Source organism: Myxine glutinosa, chromosome 6 (genome assembly GCF_964187855.1).
Source record: "Myxine glutinosa chromosome 6, kmMyxGlut1.1, whole genome shotgun sequence".
Classification (NCBI taxonomy): Eukaryota; Metazoa; Chordata; class Myxini; order Myxiniformes; family Myxinidae; genus Myxine; species Myxine glutinosa.
The window spans coordinates 80,723,427-80,738,346 of NC_136266.1; the positions used below are offsets into that span (position 1 = coordinate 80,723,427).

General features: G+C 43.7%; 1 protein-coding gene across 23 annotated transcripts in view; it reads right to left on the bottom strand.

Moving 5' to 3' along the window:
• RAP1GAP (RAP1 GTPase activating protein) overlaps positions 1–14,920 on the bottom strand; it is a 572,300-nt gene that overhangs the window by 14,425 nt on the left and 542,955 nt on the right. For 16 of the 23 annotated variants that reach the window (XM_078780052.1, XM_078780046.1, XM_068120452.2 and 13 more), the window contains 3 exons: positions 12,749–12,826; positions 5,476–5,585; positions 5,231–5,338 (listed from right to left, as the gene is read on the bottom strand). In XM_078780052.1, the coding sequence (XP_078636178.1) occupies positions 5,231–5,338; positions 5,476–5,585; positions 12,749–12,826 (296 nt within the window). The remainder of the gene's footprint in view (positions 1–5,230; positions 5,339–5,475; positions 5,586–12,748; positions 12,827–14,920) is intronic. The other 7 variants (XM_078780043.1, XM_078780050.1, XM_078780042.1 and 4 more) reach the window with 1 other exon arrangement.

Genomic DNA, 14,920 nt, shown 5'->3' on the forward strand with positions numbered 1-14,920 from the left:
CTTCTATGCATTCCTGAACTGCTAGATGGAATGAATTGAAAATTGGTGGTTGTTGTTCACCATTGAGCTCTGAATGGACAATGACTGTGCATGGGAAGCTTTTTACACAAGTTTCTCTCCGTTAATGTATATCGTATACTGTAACGTTGTGGTGGAAGCCAGTATTACAAGTCAGAATAAAATACGCCACAGACATCATATAAGTGGGGGAGTTAACCCGTCCATGAGGATGGGTTCTTTAGTAGTAAAGGAAGGATATTAATTGCAAGGGAGAGACAGAAGGGTCAAGGACATTTTGAGAGAGGAACAATTCCGTTAAACACACAATGTACTGGGTAGCAAAAGCTACCTGTATGGAGAGCTGTGAAGTTGGAATGGAGTGCTCAAATATTAAAAGCCCATATATTTTCAAGAATGGGGTGGAGGAGGAGGGAAATGGGAGCTTCAGTGGTGGAGGAAGCATGGGATGGGGTGGAAGGACACAGTTTGGGGGGTGGACGGGTGTGTGGGAGGAGGAGAGCCTGGGGAGCTGCACTTGTGTTATGTTGGGATTAATGGAAATGAGTGTTCATAGACTGTAAATCTGGTTTATTTTGGAATCCCAAGATCAACAATGGGTGAGCACACATCATAGATAGGATAGACTAAAGGGTGGTGAGAGGCAGGGAAGTAGCGCTTTGAAATGAAAATAGGACAGGAGGTGGTGAGGTCGTAGGGGCGTTGCACCGTTGTATGCATGTCAGGAAGGACACAGGGAAGGGCACGAGAGGAAATAAGCATTCTGAGTATTGCACTGCAATACATGTGCCCTACCGGCAGTCTGTCGTCCGGAAAACTGTTGGGGAAATTACCAAAGGGTTATGAACCCACATGTTCTGAATCGTTCCCAATCGCTAATTACCTCAGGATAGGCTCACCTGTGATTCGCACTCGGGACTTCGATTTATACACCTTGCAGACAGGTCAGCAGAAGCACGAGAAAATAAGTTGTTGATAAAGACCCCAGTAATTTATTATATTTTCCGGTTCACGATCAATGATCGATGTGTATATATATGTTGCTCGGCTTGGCTCCGCCCCTCTCGAAAGCGCGCGCTGTGTCGCGCTGTTGACGTTCGCGAGACGAGGCTGAGGGCGCGCGGTGGAGTGAAAATAGCCAAATGTTTTTTTTTTTGAATTTTAACTAGCTTGATATGCCAAAAGGTGCCATTACATCTATAGAGCACTGTGTTAAAATTGTATTAAAATTGAACAATATTTTGATCTCCCTCAGTAACCTTTTATTTTACTATACTATGCAACATAGTAAAACAGCTCATAGATGCATTCAAATCATAGGTCTATTATAGTTTGTCTCAGAATGTTACAGTCACACAGTTACAATGTGAAGTGTGTGAAGTCGCGCTTCGATTCAAACGATGGCATCATCTGTCGCGAGGCGACACGGGCACGGATGAAGCCGTCTCGCCTTTTTTTGCCACACACAGCTTGAGCGGCCTCGGTCACGAGTTTCACAGTCCTTTCCACAGCCTGTGTGTGGCAAGGGAATTTAGGGAAGAGCCCTAAATTGACGGGGAGTAAATTGACGGGGAATTGACGGGGGTGACGGGGAGTTGGGGTGACATCCATCGTGATAAGTTCCTTCAGCTCAGAGTCTGACATGCCTCGGATCACAGGAGGCTCCGAGATGGCGCACGCTCCCCAGTCAATTAGGTCGAACTACTCCACTGCATCAAAGTTGAGTTTAGCGGGGACCTTGAACCGTCGTATCTGTCCAGTAGGCTGTCTGTCTGTTGCTCTGGCTTTCATCACTCGCCGCAAGCCCCATTCTCGTATTTGAGGTCGATGGTCAGTTATCATGGCCAGGAGTATATTTTCCGGATGTGCAAAGTACGAGTTGCGGTGCATAACAGGGTCAACGATCTTCTTGTGTTTAGCGCTAAGGTATCGTGACTTGACGATCATCTGGTGGATGTGCCTGGCTCCATCTTTGCATGACGAGTGGACTTTGATGGAAAACCACATTGTAGCATACACTCGAATGATATATGTCACCATGGTTTTCAACTTCTCGGGTGGTGTCTTGACGTTGACGTACAGTCGGAGTATTCCATTAGCTGGTGTAAGCCACCGAGAGTGATTCAGGCATCCAGGGTTTCGTAGGGCCAGATCGACGCTGCATTCACCTTCGCTAATGCCATTGCCCATTTCCAAGAGATATCGCTGGTCTGTACTCCAGTCTCTCGGGTCCACATTTGGCAATGCCTGACTCAGTTTCACTGGCATAAACGATGTTACAGGCTGTTCGTTACACGTTGATAGACGTTTTCCGATGGGTCCTGAGAATCCACGCGGGCCTGTAGTTGTGCCGTCGAGTTCCTCGAACAGATGCCGCAGCGGAAGTTCATTGGCATGAAGAAGACATACCAGCCACTGCAGTGGACGATTGAGGTTTCTTCCAGTTGTCGTATAACACCTCCTGTATGTCCCGTATTCACATTAGTGCCGTCACACCCGACTACATTGATGTCCTCTGTCTTCACATTCCGTTCCTTCAGACTAGCGACTAAAGACTCTGCAATGCTTTTGCTGGATCCTGATGATGGAGTTGTGTGGCTGAAGTACGATGAACCGGGTTCTGCGATGATGCTGACGTGTTCTTCTTTGACTGTTGTTCGGTGATTCTTGTTGTGGGTGCCGTGAACCTGAGTCATGGTGTTATCCTTCCTGCCATCAAAGTATAGTCCCTCTATGACGGTGCAGACATCACTTTGAAGTTCTTCTCGAGTTTTTCTACGTTCTCTGCGGATCTTGCTGTGATCAATTATTTTAGAACGGTCTTTTGGTGAAACTACGCCGAGATGGTGTAGAACTGATGTAGCTAATATAGCAGCTGATCTGTCAGAGACGCCAGTTCGGTCGCAGGCTTTAGCGAGCGAAGGTAGTGAGATCGTCATTTGTTGCTGTTGTCGAACCGGTTTTGGTGTGCTCTGGAGATTAACGGATTCAGAAATATACGCATCGTCAGTCGCGCTATCCGCGTAGTCTTCTTCGCTTTCGTCATACGTAGAAGCAATCTGACTTTTGGCATCTTCGTAGTGAGTTTTCATTCGTTTGAGATTGGTCTCTTCTCTTTCCGCTTTCCTCTTCAATCTTGATGTCTCTTCTTGATCTATTCCGCCAATTACCATGTTCCTCGGTCCTCTCTGGTCTTGAAGGAACTCTCGCTCTTTTTGCGGCACTTTATGTTCTTTCAAGCAGTTACAGTTAGACACCATGTCAGAACATTTACATTTGCTAAGATCAAACAGATTGTTAGACTTGTCGAGAAAGTCTGTGAGTCGTTGTTTGTCGGTGGCTTGATCCTTTCTTCCCTTGTAGACTTTTAGGATTGAATTGTACTTGTCATGGAAAGATCTGAGTTTTTCAATCGCTTGCGCGTGCGATACCGTTGGAAGAGAGGCCGTTTCCCATACCTCTTGAATTTCATAGCACAGTTTGTGAGATATGTCACCAAATGAAGGGTATTTGCCATTCTCCGTCCTAAGCTGTTGCCGAGATTGAAGGTATCCTTTCATGACATCAGCGTACGTTGGGAGAACGTTAGTTTGGATGTTTCGTGGAGCTCCAAATATCACGCATGTAACTTGATCTCTTGTGACCGCCATCCTTTCTGAAAACAAACAAAAACAACTTATTACAGGCTTAACTTAGGGTTCCCCAGACAGACAGACAGACAGCACAAACAACACGAACTCACTCACACGAATTGAAGGGGGGTGGCAGGAGTGCAGCAATCGCCCAAGTGCAGCAAATCGTCTCATCTGGCATAAATAGTCCCAGCCAGTGCTAATATAAACGGGGTGCGTATCACTACGCAGCTCACCAAACCACCCCCGTCGGTGACGCTCCTCAGCCCTGGTTGGCTGGCTGAGGGCTTTGTGGCCACGCCTTTGATGACGCGGGGGTGGGCCACACCCTGTTCTGGCGCCCCGCCCCCCTTCTTCTCCAAGTCACCTCGTGGTCAATGGCAGATCAAAGCATGTATCACGAAATGCGATACATGTCGAAATGCGATAATATGCCAAAATTTCAATCAGATTGAGGGAGATGAAGGAGTGGTCAGAAATAATTATAATTTTGCAGGATTGTTTCTATGGTCATTTGGCACATTTCCCATATACTAGCTTATAAAAAAATTTAAAATGATATTTTTACTCCACCCTACTGAGGGCGTGCGGTGCGGCTTGAGGAGAACTCTACAATAAACAAGAGATATCCTTTTTTTTCTTTTCGTTTAATTAACGATATCTGCCAAACCACGTGCCCTATCGCAAATTCCAAAAGGACATTTTAGTAGACTAACATGCTGAACAGATCTGTGAAGTTTCCCCTCGATTGGATCAAAAATGAGGGAGCGGTTCGGTTTTAAAGGTTCATGCTTAAAAACGTCATAACTCTGAAACCATGTGACGCATGACGTCATGCTCGCTGACTTTTTTGTTCGTCATGGGTATGCGATTCTGCCTGCAAAGTTTGGCCTCGATCTGTTCAGCCGTTGCAGAGAAAAAGGGGTTTTCGTGTTTTCACGAAAAACAATATGGCGGCCGAACCACGTGACCTGTGACGTCATAATTACCATTAAAATATTCTCCAGACCGAGTCCCTCATATGGTGAAAAATTGATCTCAATCGGTCCTATTATTGCAGAGAAAATCTTTTTTAAAGGAAATTAAGACTTAAAATGGCACTGATTTAAGGATCATCAGAATTATCAGAATTCCCAAAGTTCAAAGTGCCATAACTTTGTCAAAAATGATCAAAACGTCGTGAAGTTCGAACTTGATCTGTAACTTATCATGAGGAAACCATGTACCAAGTTTGAAATCATTAGCATTAAGCGTTTAGAAAAAAAGTCTGGAAAACTGTTCTTTGCGTGACGGACTGACGGACTGACGGACTGACGGACGGAGGGACGGAGGGACGGAGGGCAAACCTATAGTCCCCTCCGGTGTACACCGGTAGGGGACTAATAAGGGAAGAGAAAGGGTGGTTTATGGGAGGGTAGAGAGAGAGAGGCAATGGAGCATTTTATGTTACCCTGAGACCAATGGGAGCCACTAGCTAGTCTGTGATAGTCATGTAAGAAATGGATTTTTTTTTTTGTCAAAGTAGAAACTATTATGAGACAAAAATAAAACATCAGTAAAACACTCAAAAGTGCACCTACTTTGTGCTTGGCATCTCTGGTGAGCTTTGAATGGACAAAGACTCCCATTTTGGTTCTTGGCAGCCATGTCCACTGTCCGGCGTTTTCTGTGGGATCCCCAAGTCCCCTCTACAAAGTGTCCAAAAATGGAGTCAAAATTAGTTAGTAGCCCATTGCATAACATTTCAAAAACAAAATCCCAAATGACAGCAAATCAGTCTCTCAGGTGATTAAACGAGCTGTGGAGACCATTGAGATCCACTTACTTCTGCTCCTGGGTCTCCTGGATGTTTTCAATGCCAATGGCACTGCTTCTTCTGCCTCCAAATGGGCTGGACTTTCGGCGAACGGGACTTTTGTTTGGGATGATCAAAGACTGTGCGGAATCAACACAATATGCACATACAGACAGGTAGATGCATTGAGTGAGACCGATATACAATTGATAACTGGGACACAATACATTCAGTTGCACAGCCTCATGGGTGTGCCAAATAGAAGGCCTTGCCACAGAGATGACACAATCAAGTACTGATGGCTAGGGGTCATTTTCTTAATGATTTGGAAAATAATGAATGAATGCAAATCAAGCTTCCCTCTAGCAGAAGACCACATTGAGAGCGGAATCACCTGGAGATTAGCTTTACATTGCAATGACAGTTAGGAAGTCAACACACACACACACAGACGCACACACTACAGAAGAGAAGCAGAACAAGATTGAATCAGCACCTGCAAGCAATGTTTGCATGGAGCACATGCATGAGTTTGCGCAACGCCACAAATGGCAATCGTGGATGTGCACGCACATGGCCCAATCATGCACTAAAGCACGTGCAGAGGCACGGGGGGAGTGCAGCTCATCATGATTACTGCAACAATGAGTGAGTGCAAAGTGAAGGAGAGGATTGGAATCTGCACAGTAAATTATACATGAGAGTCATGCTGTAATTAGGTTGGTTGAGACAAAAAGGAGCACGAGCTGTGACATAAGACACATAGAGGGATCAAATAAATAATGTGAAATGGCCAAGAGATGGACAAAATAACTGGAAATGGTACAAGAGGGAAGAGATGGAGAATTTGGAGGAGGGAAAGGGAGATTATTGATAAGAGGTCATCTGAATATTAGGTATGCAAAAGAGGGAAGGGATATAAAATGGGAGAAATACACTTGAGAGCAAAGGGAATTAGGAGAGAGAAAGCAGAATGAAGTGGAATTGGGAGTAGATATGGGGGTGGTGGGTTCAAAATCTTAATTGCATACTTAATATATAGATGACCTTTCATGAGAAATCGACACAGATGATGAAGTAAACAAAGAGGGTGACAGACAAAGACAACGAATTGGAGAAAAACGAGGACATAGAAAGAAAGGGAAATGCCGACGACAAAAACGGGAGAGGGAGAGAGATTGATAAGAGTCAGGAAGAAAGAGAAAGTCTGGTAGAAAGAGAGAAAAGGAGTGCTGGAGAGGAGCTGGGAATGGTGGTGGAATGCTTGCTTTCTACTGTGTCACAGCTGCTCGTTGGCATGATTTGGTCATCTTTGGTCTTCCCTTGGCTCAACAGAACGATATGGCAATGGCAGGAGCACCCACAGATGTTACAGACTTTTTTGTTGGCAATGGGAGTGGCAGTTAGAGCGCACTTAATGTTCTTATACTCGGGACATCTGAGGTCGTGAGCCGGGCCCTCAGCGTCTTGCTCCCGTAGCCAGCTCTTCTCCATCTTGACATGTCAGCTACAAATTGTTCCTCGAAATTGTGATTCATATCAGTTGGTCAGACTCTTCTTTTAGGTGGCTTTGTATTGCTTGTAATGACAATCCTGATATTGGCTGCCTCTGTCAAATGCCACCCAAAACTGCGTGGGGGTGCGGTGGTTGTCCATGCAAGAAAGATGGGTGGCCCATCTCGTTTGGATCTTCTGGAGTGGCTTTCATGCTATGGGGCCTTGCATGGTCAAGGACTTGTTAGTAATTTAGTTCTGCCATCGTATTCTCATTATATAGCATCGGTCCCTCTGGTAAAAGTGGTCAAGGGCTTTGACAAGGTGTCTGCAAGCTTGGTGCTGTCTTAACGGTTCAGGTAGCTGGTTTAAGATATTAGGGTCTTGAGGTTGAGCCCCTCACGTGCTGTTGAAATAACACCAGAGGTGGGTTGACTCAGCCTGTCATCCTTCTGATGTCTGCAAAATGAGTACCAACTTACACTGGGCATTGCATCAGCAGCATAGCTGTGCTTCCCAGAAATTACGCAGCCAGCAACCACAGGCTGCGTGTGAAGCAACAACAACATGGCATCTGTAGCAGATGCAAGACCATTTTCTATACGGTAGGATTGTGAGAATGATGTTGAGCATGGCTGTCTTCATCAATGATGTCATAATTTGGGATTACACTGTCAATACTATTGGGGACACTTTTTCGCGGTGGTTGTACCCCCCCAACGAAAGTTGGGGGACAAATCTTCCCCATTCTGGGGGGCAGCACGGTCAAAGTCATAGTGCCAGGTGCTCCCCATGGACTGGCCCTTTCCCCCTTGTATCTTCTCTCTCTCTCTCTCTCTCTCTCTCTCTCTGTCTCTCTGTCTCTGTCTCTCTCTCTCTCTCCCTCTCTAACTTTGCCGTGACCATACTTTGTGAAGGCGGGGTGTACCATCCTGGATGTGGGGTGGGGTCGCGGGGTCTGTTTATCATTCCTGGGAGATCGATCAGCTGTCTCCGTGGCACAGGCTTGTTCGAAAGAACTGTCCAGGGCTACACAACAACAACACTGTCGATATAGGTGAATTTGTCTACAGCCTTAAGAGTGGTGTCATCAATGGTGGTGCCTGGTGCTTCATACAGACTGTCAGGTGTTGGTTGACACATCACCTCAGTTTTAGTCACACACATTTTGAGACCAAAGTTTTTTGCAGCACTTGAAAACTTGTTGGCCATGCTCTTCAGTTCATCGTTGTGAGTTACCAAGGCAAAGTCATCAGCATAGAGAAGGTCTCCAATTACTGCCTCGGTGACTTTTGTGGACATATGAAGTACAGAACGTTGGAATAACTTTCCAGAGCGGAACCTGAAGATTATGCCAGACTTCATGCAGCAATGCAGGCAAAGAAGGAATTAAAGAATGATGGAGTACAACCTATCTTTGCTTCACACCACTGGTTATTGCATAACTATCTAACATTTGTCATTGACATACAGACACGCTCTCATTCCGTCATGTAGTAGCTGTAGAGTGTTGACAAATTTGCTGGGACATCCTAGTTTTGACAGCAAATGTTGCAGGCCAGGTTACTTTATGCTGCCAAAGACCTTAGATTAAGTCTATGAACAACAAGTGTAGGTATTGGAATCTTTCTAGCAATGGAGAAGGCTTATTCCTCCATAATTTCCAAAGAAGCTTTTTGGGCCTTTTCATTTGCAGATGCTTACGATGTTGGCATCCTTGAAGTCTTGTGGAACTTTCTGCTGGGCCCAGATATTCTGAAAGAGTAATGCAACTTCACTGACAAGCTGCTTATTCCCACACTTCCAATTTTTGGCTGGAATACCATCTGCTCCTGGAGTTTGACCTTGCTTGGTGGATTTTATGGCCTTGTTTGCTTATTCAGTGGATGGAGAATGCGACATTCCTTCTGCAACAGGTTGTTGCTCTATCTGATTAAGGAACTCTGCTGAGAGGTGAGACTCCTTGTTTGGAAGCTCAGCAAAATGACCACTCCACCTCTTCATCACTGCTGCCTTGTCAGTGAGAAGCTCATTTTTACCTGCCTACTGTAAGGAAACACAATGTTGCAAAAGGTGGACCATATGTCATCTTCACCACAAAAAGAAGCGTGTATCATGTTGGTCTGCTAGTTGTAGAGTGTTGGCTTTAGCATCCCACTCGTCATTATTACTCCTCACATGCAAAGCAAAAAAGCAGGGGTAATTGGTTCACTTTATCTGTCTGTCTGTCTGTAAAAGTCAATTTATGATTGCGGAACAACTTGATTTAAATTGAACATTATATTTTGAACACAAATCGGAAATCGAACCTGCGGTATAGCAGTATGTTGACTGAATTTGTCTCAATCGTGCAAGCTTAGAGAGGAGTGACATAATTTTTTTATTTTGTCTACCTGTCTCTGGAGTCGAACAAAATTGAAAATAATTCCAAACAGGAAATTTACTGTTTCAAGGATGCCATAGACGACACACAACAGGCATGAATTACTAATGTAACGTGTTAAATAAGGTAGTGTAAAAGACGCTGCATCAACGGCGGTAAACTTCCCCAAAAAATTCTTTCTACAAGCATTAAAATCTTGTTTTTCAAAAACATTTTTTTATTTCGATTTAATTATATACTTGAACACAAATCCTTTTTGGTACTAACTTTCAAAACCCTTCAGTTTAGCCTAGCAATGGCTTTGCAGTTAGGGTGCCGGCTTGGGATCCTAGAATCCTGGGTTTGAATCCCGGTCGATCGCTGAATTAACACCAGGGGGGTTGACTCAGCCTGTCATCCTTCCGAGGTCGGCAAATTGAGTACCAGTTCACTGGTAATTTCCTGTGTGTCGCAAGAGGCGACTAACAGGGTTGGCGGCAGGAAGGCCATCTGGCCATAAAACATTGCTTCAAAAAGGGGACCACGGTGCCCAAAAAAGGCCAACCCCTGATCTAGCGGGGAAAATGGCCTCAAAAGGTGGTTCTAAATCCTTCGGTTTAGCAGTATTTGGACAAAATATTACATTTTACATCGTCACGACCAATCAAATTTGCCGCTCGCAGACCCCGCCCATGTTCTTGTTTCTCAAGACTGTATAGGGTAAGGTGTTCTATGAACTCTGTACTCTTCATCTTCAGTCTCAGTGCATGTGGTAGATTGTACTGAGCATATCTGTGTATACAGTCACTTGAAAAAGTAAGTACACTCCATGTAAAGTTTTGACTTTTTCAACATATTTCAACATACAGCTATTTGATCTTCATTTCAACAATATTGATAGATAAAGGTGATATAATATAACAAATATCATGAAACATTTACATTTTGTAGTCCATTGTATAATTTAAATAAACATAAATGCAAATTTTGCATGTGGAAAAAGTAAGTACACCCCTACATTTATCACTACTTCAAATACCTAAAATTAGAATCAGGTGCACCATCTCAGGTGCAAATGATTAGAACATCGTCAGAGAGGATCTTGGAGGAACCCGTCTTATTTAAACCTCATACATTTAATTTGGTTTGCTCTTTGTTGTTGAAGTGTGCAGCGTCACCATGCCGAGATCAAAAGAGCTCTCTGAGGCATTCAGAAAGAAGGTTATAGATGCCTACGAGTCTGGGAAGGGATTTAAAAAGATCTCCAAACAATTTGAAATCAATCATTCAACTGTCTGCAAGATCATCTACAAGTGGAGAAGATGCTAAACATCTGCCAACTTGTTCAGGCCAGGCCGCCCCAGCAAGTTCAGCCCGAGAGCAGACCGCAAGATGCTGAAAGAAGTCTCTAAGAACCCCAGAATGCCATCACGGGACCTGCAGGTAGCTCTTGCCACTGTTGATGTCAAAGTGCACGAGTCTACGATTAGAAAGAGGCTGCACAAATTTGATCCACATGGGAGGGGTGCCAGGAGGAAACCTTTGTTGTCCAGAAAGAACATCAGGGCAAGACTAAAGTTTGCCAATGAACACCTAGGCAAAGACCAGCACTTCTGGAACAATGTGCTCTGGACATATGAGTCAAAGGTAGAGCTATTTGGCCACAGTACCAGAAGACATGTTTGGCGAAATCCAAAGACAGCATTTGACCACAAGAACCTGATACCAACTGTAAAGCATGGTGGTGGAAATATTATGGTTTGGGGCAGCTTTGCTGCATCAGGGCCTGGGCAGCTCATCATCATAGAATCCACTATGAATTCTTCATTGTACCAGAGGGTGCTTGAGGATAATGTGAGGCCATCTGTTGGAAAGTTGAAGCTCAACCGAAGGTGGACCTTGCAACATGACAATGACCCTAAACATACCAGTAAATCCACCAAGGAATGGCTGAAAAGAAAGAAATATAGGGTTCTGGAATGGCCAAGTCAAAGCCCAGATCTAAATCCCATCGAGATGTTGTGGGGGGATTTGAAACGAGCAATGCATGCAGGAAACCCCTCAAACATCGCACAGCTGAAAGAATTCTGCATGGAGGAGTGGGCAAAAATTTCTTCCAGTCGATGTCAGAGACTGGTAGACAGTTATAAGAAACGCCTACTTGAGGTTGTTTCTGCCAAAGGGGGCAATATAGTCAGGTTCACTATGTTAACAAATATAATTTTGTTCAAAATTTTGGTAGATTAGCAAAACTATACATTTTTGGAATATTCAGAGCATGAGGAATCCAAAAATTAATGTTTACATTTGCGTAGACACCTTTGCGAAAATGACACTCAGGACAGTGATGAAGATAGTCAGGTTCACTATGTTAACAAATTTAATTTCGTTCAAAATTTTTGGATTAGCAAACCTGTACATTTTTGGAATCTTCAGAGCATGGAGAATCTGAAAATCAATGTTGGCATTTGCACAGACACCTGCATGGCCGCCATTTTGGATTTTGAAAATGGCCGCCATAAAATACATATTTTGCGCGATCTCGGCTCCTAGTCAACCCAGAGACTTAATTAAATATGCTAATCCTATGTTTTCTGGGTCAAGGAATCCAATAAAGGCCTCAAAATAGTGCTCAGGATTATAGAAAAGCAACAAACAAAGGTAATTGAAAACCATTGTCTTTATATTTGTGATATAACTGTATTACATAATACATGATATTGCAAGTCCTTTGAAGTTATAGGTTGTTATAGGAAGTTATAGGTAGTATCAGATTGAACTATAAGTCCTATACACAGGATCTACGAGGCCTATACCGTTCAGGAATATGCTTTTACAGATCTTCATCACTGTCCTGAGTGTCATTTTCGCAAAGGTGTCTACGCAAATGTAAACATTGATTTTTGGATTCCTCATGCTCTGAATATTCCAAAAATGTATAGTTTTGCTAATCTACCAAAATTTTGAACGAAAAAACATAGTGAACCTGACTAATACCCCCTATTAGAGCCAAGGGTGTACTTACTTTTTCCACATGCAAAATTTGCATTTATGTTTATTTAAATTATACAATGGACTACAAAATGTGAATGTTTCATGATATTTGTTATATTATATCACCTTTATCTATCAATATTGTTGAAATGAAGATCAAATAGCTGTATGTTGAAATATGTTGAAAAAGTCAAAACTTTACATGGGGTGTACTTACTTTTTCACACGACTGTTTGTGTGTGTGTGTGTGTGTGTGTGTGTGTGTGTGTGTGTGTGTGTATATATGTATATATAAATATATACATACACACATGTAGAAGTAGAGAGAGGAGGAAGAGGAGAGAGAGAGAGAGAGGGAGAGATTGGCAGAGAGAGAGAGAGGAGGAAGAGGAGAGAAAGAGGGAGAGATATATCGATAAAAAGGCAGAGGTAGAGAGAGCGCGGTATCTTAACCTCCTCTATGGTGCCTATGCCTATAGCACTGCCTCGGCGTCCTTGTTTGGATGGACTTTTCCCAGGTACAAGCAAGGACTAGGAAAGGAAGGGAGACAAATTAAGAAGGAGAATGTGGGTCAGGCTCAAACAGCAACCTCAAAACCGGCATGGTCAGCTAGCACCTCCTGCTTGTTGTCAATTGGATAGAACGGCAATCATGGCTAACACACCGCAGAGTTTGGTAAGAAAGGTATTGCAATGACAGAACAAGTTCTAGCCTTTCTTCCAGAAACAATTAAATAAATGATTAACCATCCTTATTCTACATTTGTGAAACAGGATGTTCTGCTCATTAAAGTTGCAAAGAGTGTAAAACAAACTAGGCATGAAAACTGTGTAACAATTTGCAAAATGAACTCATTTTTCCACTCTGGCTAATGACTATTTTTCTTACTTTTAATTACTCCAGGTCTCCCAAACTATGTGCTTATGGAGAGATCGAAGAATATTAATGAATCAGCATCTCCTTCAGAGCAATTCCTCCCCCAACCGCATATTTAGGAGGGTTTACAATTCCCATATTTTGGTCACGTGTGCTGCATTTACGGTTTCGACGAGCATCAGGCTTACAGTGCATTCAGAAAAGTATTCAGACCCCTTCACTTTTTTCACATTTTGTTATGTTGCAGCCTTATGCTGAAATCGTTTAAATTCATTTTTTCCCTCATCAATCTACCCTCAATACCCCATAATGACAAAGAGAAAACAGGATCTTAGAAAGTTTTGCAAATTTATTAAAAAGAAAAAACTGAAATATCACATTGACATAAGTATTCATACCCTTTGCTATGACATTTGAAATTTCGCTCAGGTGCCTCCCATTTCTCTTGATCATCTTTGAGATGTTTCTACACCTTGATTGGAGTCCACCTGTGGTAAATTCAATTGATTGGACATGATTTGGAAAGGCACACACCTGTCTATATAAGGTCTCGCAGCTGACAATGCATATCAGAGCAAAAACCAAGCCATGAGGTCGAAGGAACTGCCTGCAGAGCTCAGAGACAGGATTGTGTCGAGGCACAGATCTGGGGAAGCCGACAAAAAAATTTCTGCTGCATTGATGGTTCCCAAGAGCACAGTGGCCTCCATAATTCTTAAATGGAAGAAGTTTGGAACAACCAGGACTCTTCCTAGAGCTGGCAGCCCGGCCAAACTGAGCATTCGGGGGAGAAGGGCCTTGGTAAGAGAGGTGACCAAGAACCCGATGGTCCCTCTGGCTGAGCTCCAGAGATCCTGTGTGGAGATGGGAGAAACTTCCAGAAGGACAACCATCACCGCAACACTCCACCGTTCTGGGCTTTATGGCTGAGTGGCCCGACGGAAGCCTCTCCTCAGTTAAAGACACATGAAAGCCCACTTGGAGTTTGCAAAAAATCACCTGAAGGACTCTCAGACTGTGAGAAACAAGATTCTGTGGTCTTTCATGTGTCTTTCACTGAGGAGAGGCTTCCGTCTGGCCACTCAGCCATAAAGCCCAGAACGGTGGAGTGTTGCAGTGATGGTTGTCCTTCTGGAAGTTTCTCCCATCTCCACACAGGATCTCTGGAGCTCAGCCAGAGTGACCATCGGGTTCTTGGTCACCTCTCTTACCAAGGCCCTTCTCCCCCAAATGCTCAGTTTGGCCGGGCGGCCAGCTCTAGGAAGAGTCCTGGTTGTTCCAAACTTCTTCCCTTTAAGAATTATGGAGGCCACTATGCTCTTGGGAACCTTCAATGCAGCATGGGGTATTGAGTGTTGATTGATGAGGGAAAAAATGAATTTAAACGATTTCAGCATAAGGCTGCAACATAACAAAATGTGAAAAAAGTGAAGGGGTCTGAATACTTTCTGAATGCACTGTACATTGTGGCATCCTCCTTGGACACAAGAAGTGAATATAATTATGGTTTTTTGTCTAAAAGACAGCAAGTGAAGAACACACACCAAACACAATCCAAACACACAGTATCTGCCACACCTTCTTGCCAGATAGCAAGTAGTATGGAAGTGCTACATGGGACATGTCATATACACACACTAGCACATGGTATGACATGCAGTCATACCATGTGCTGGTGACGTGATATGTTTGAGGTCAGTGTGATGGAATGCGCACATTACATAACCAGATCAATGCATACAAAGAGA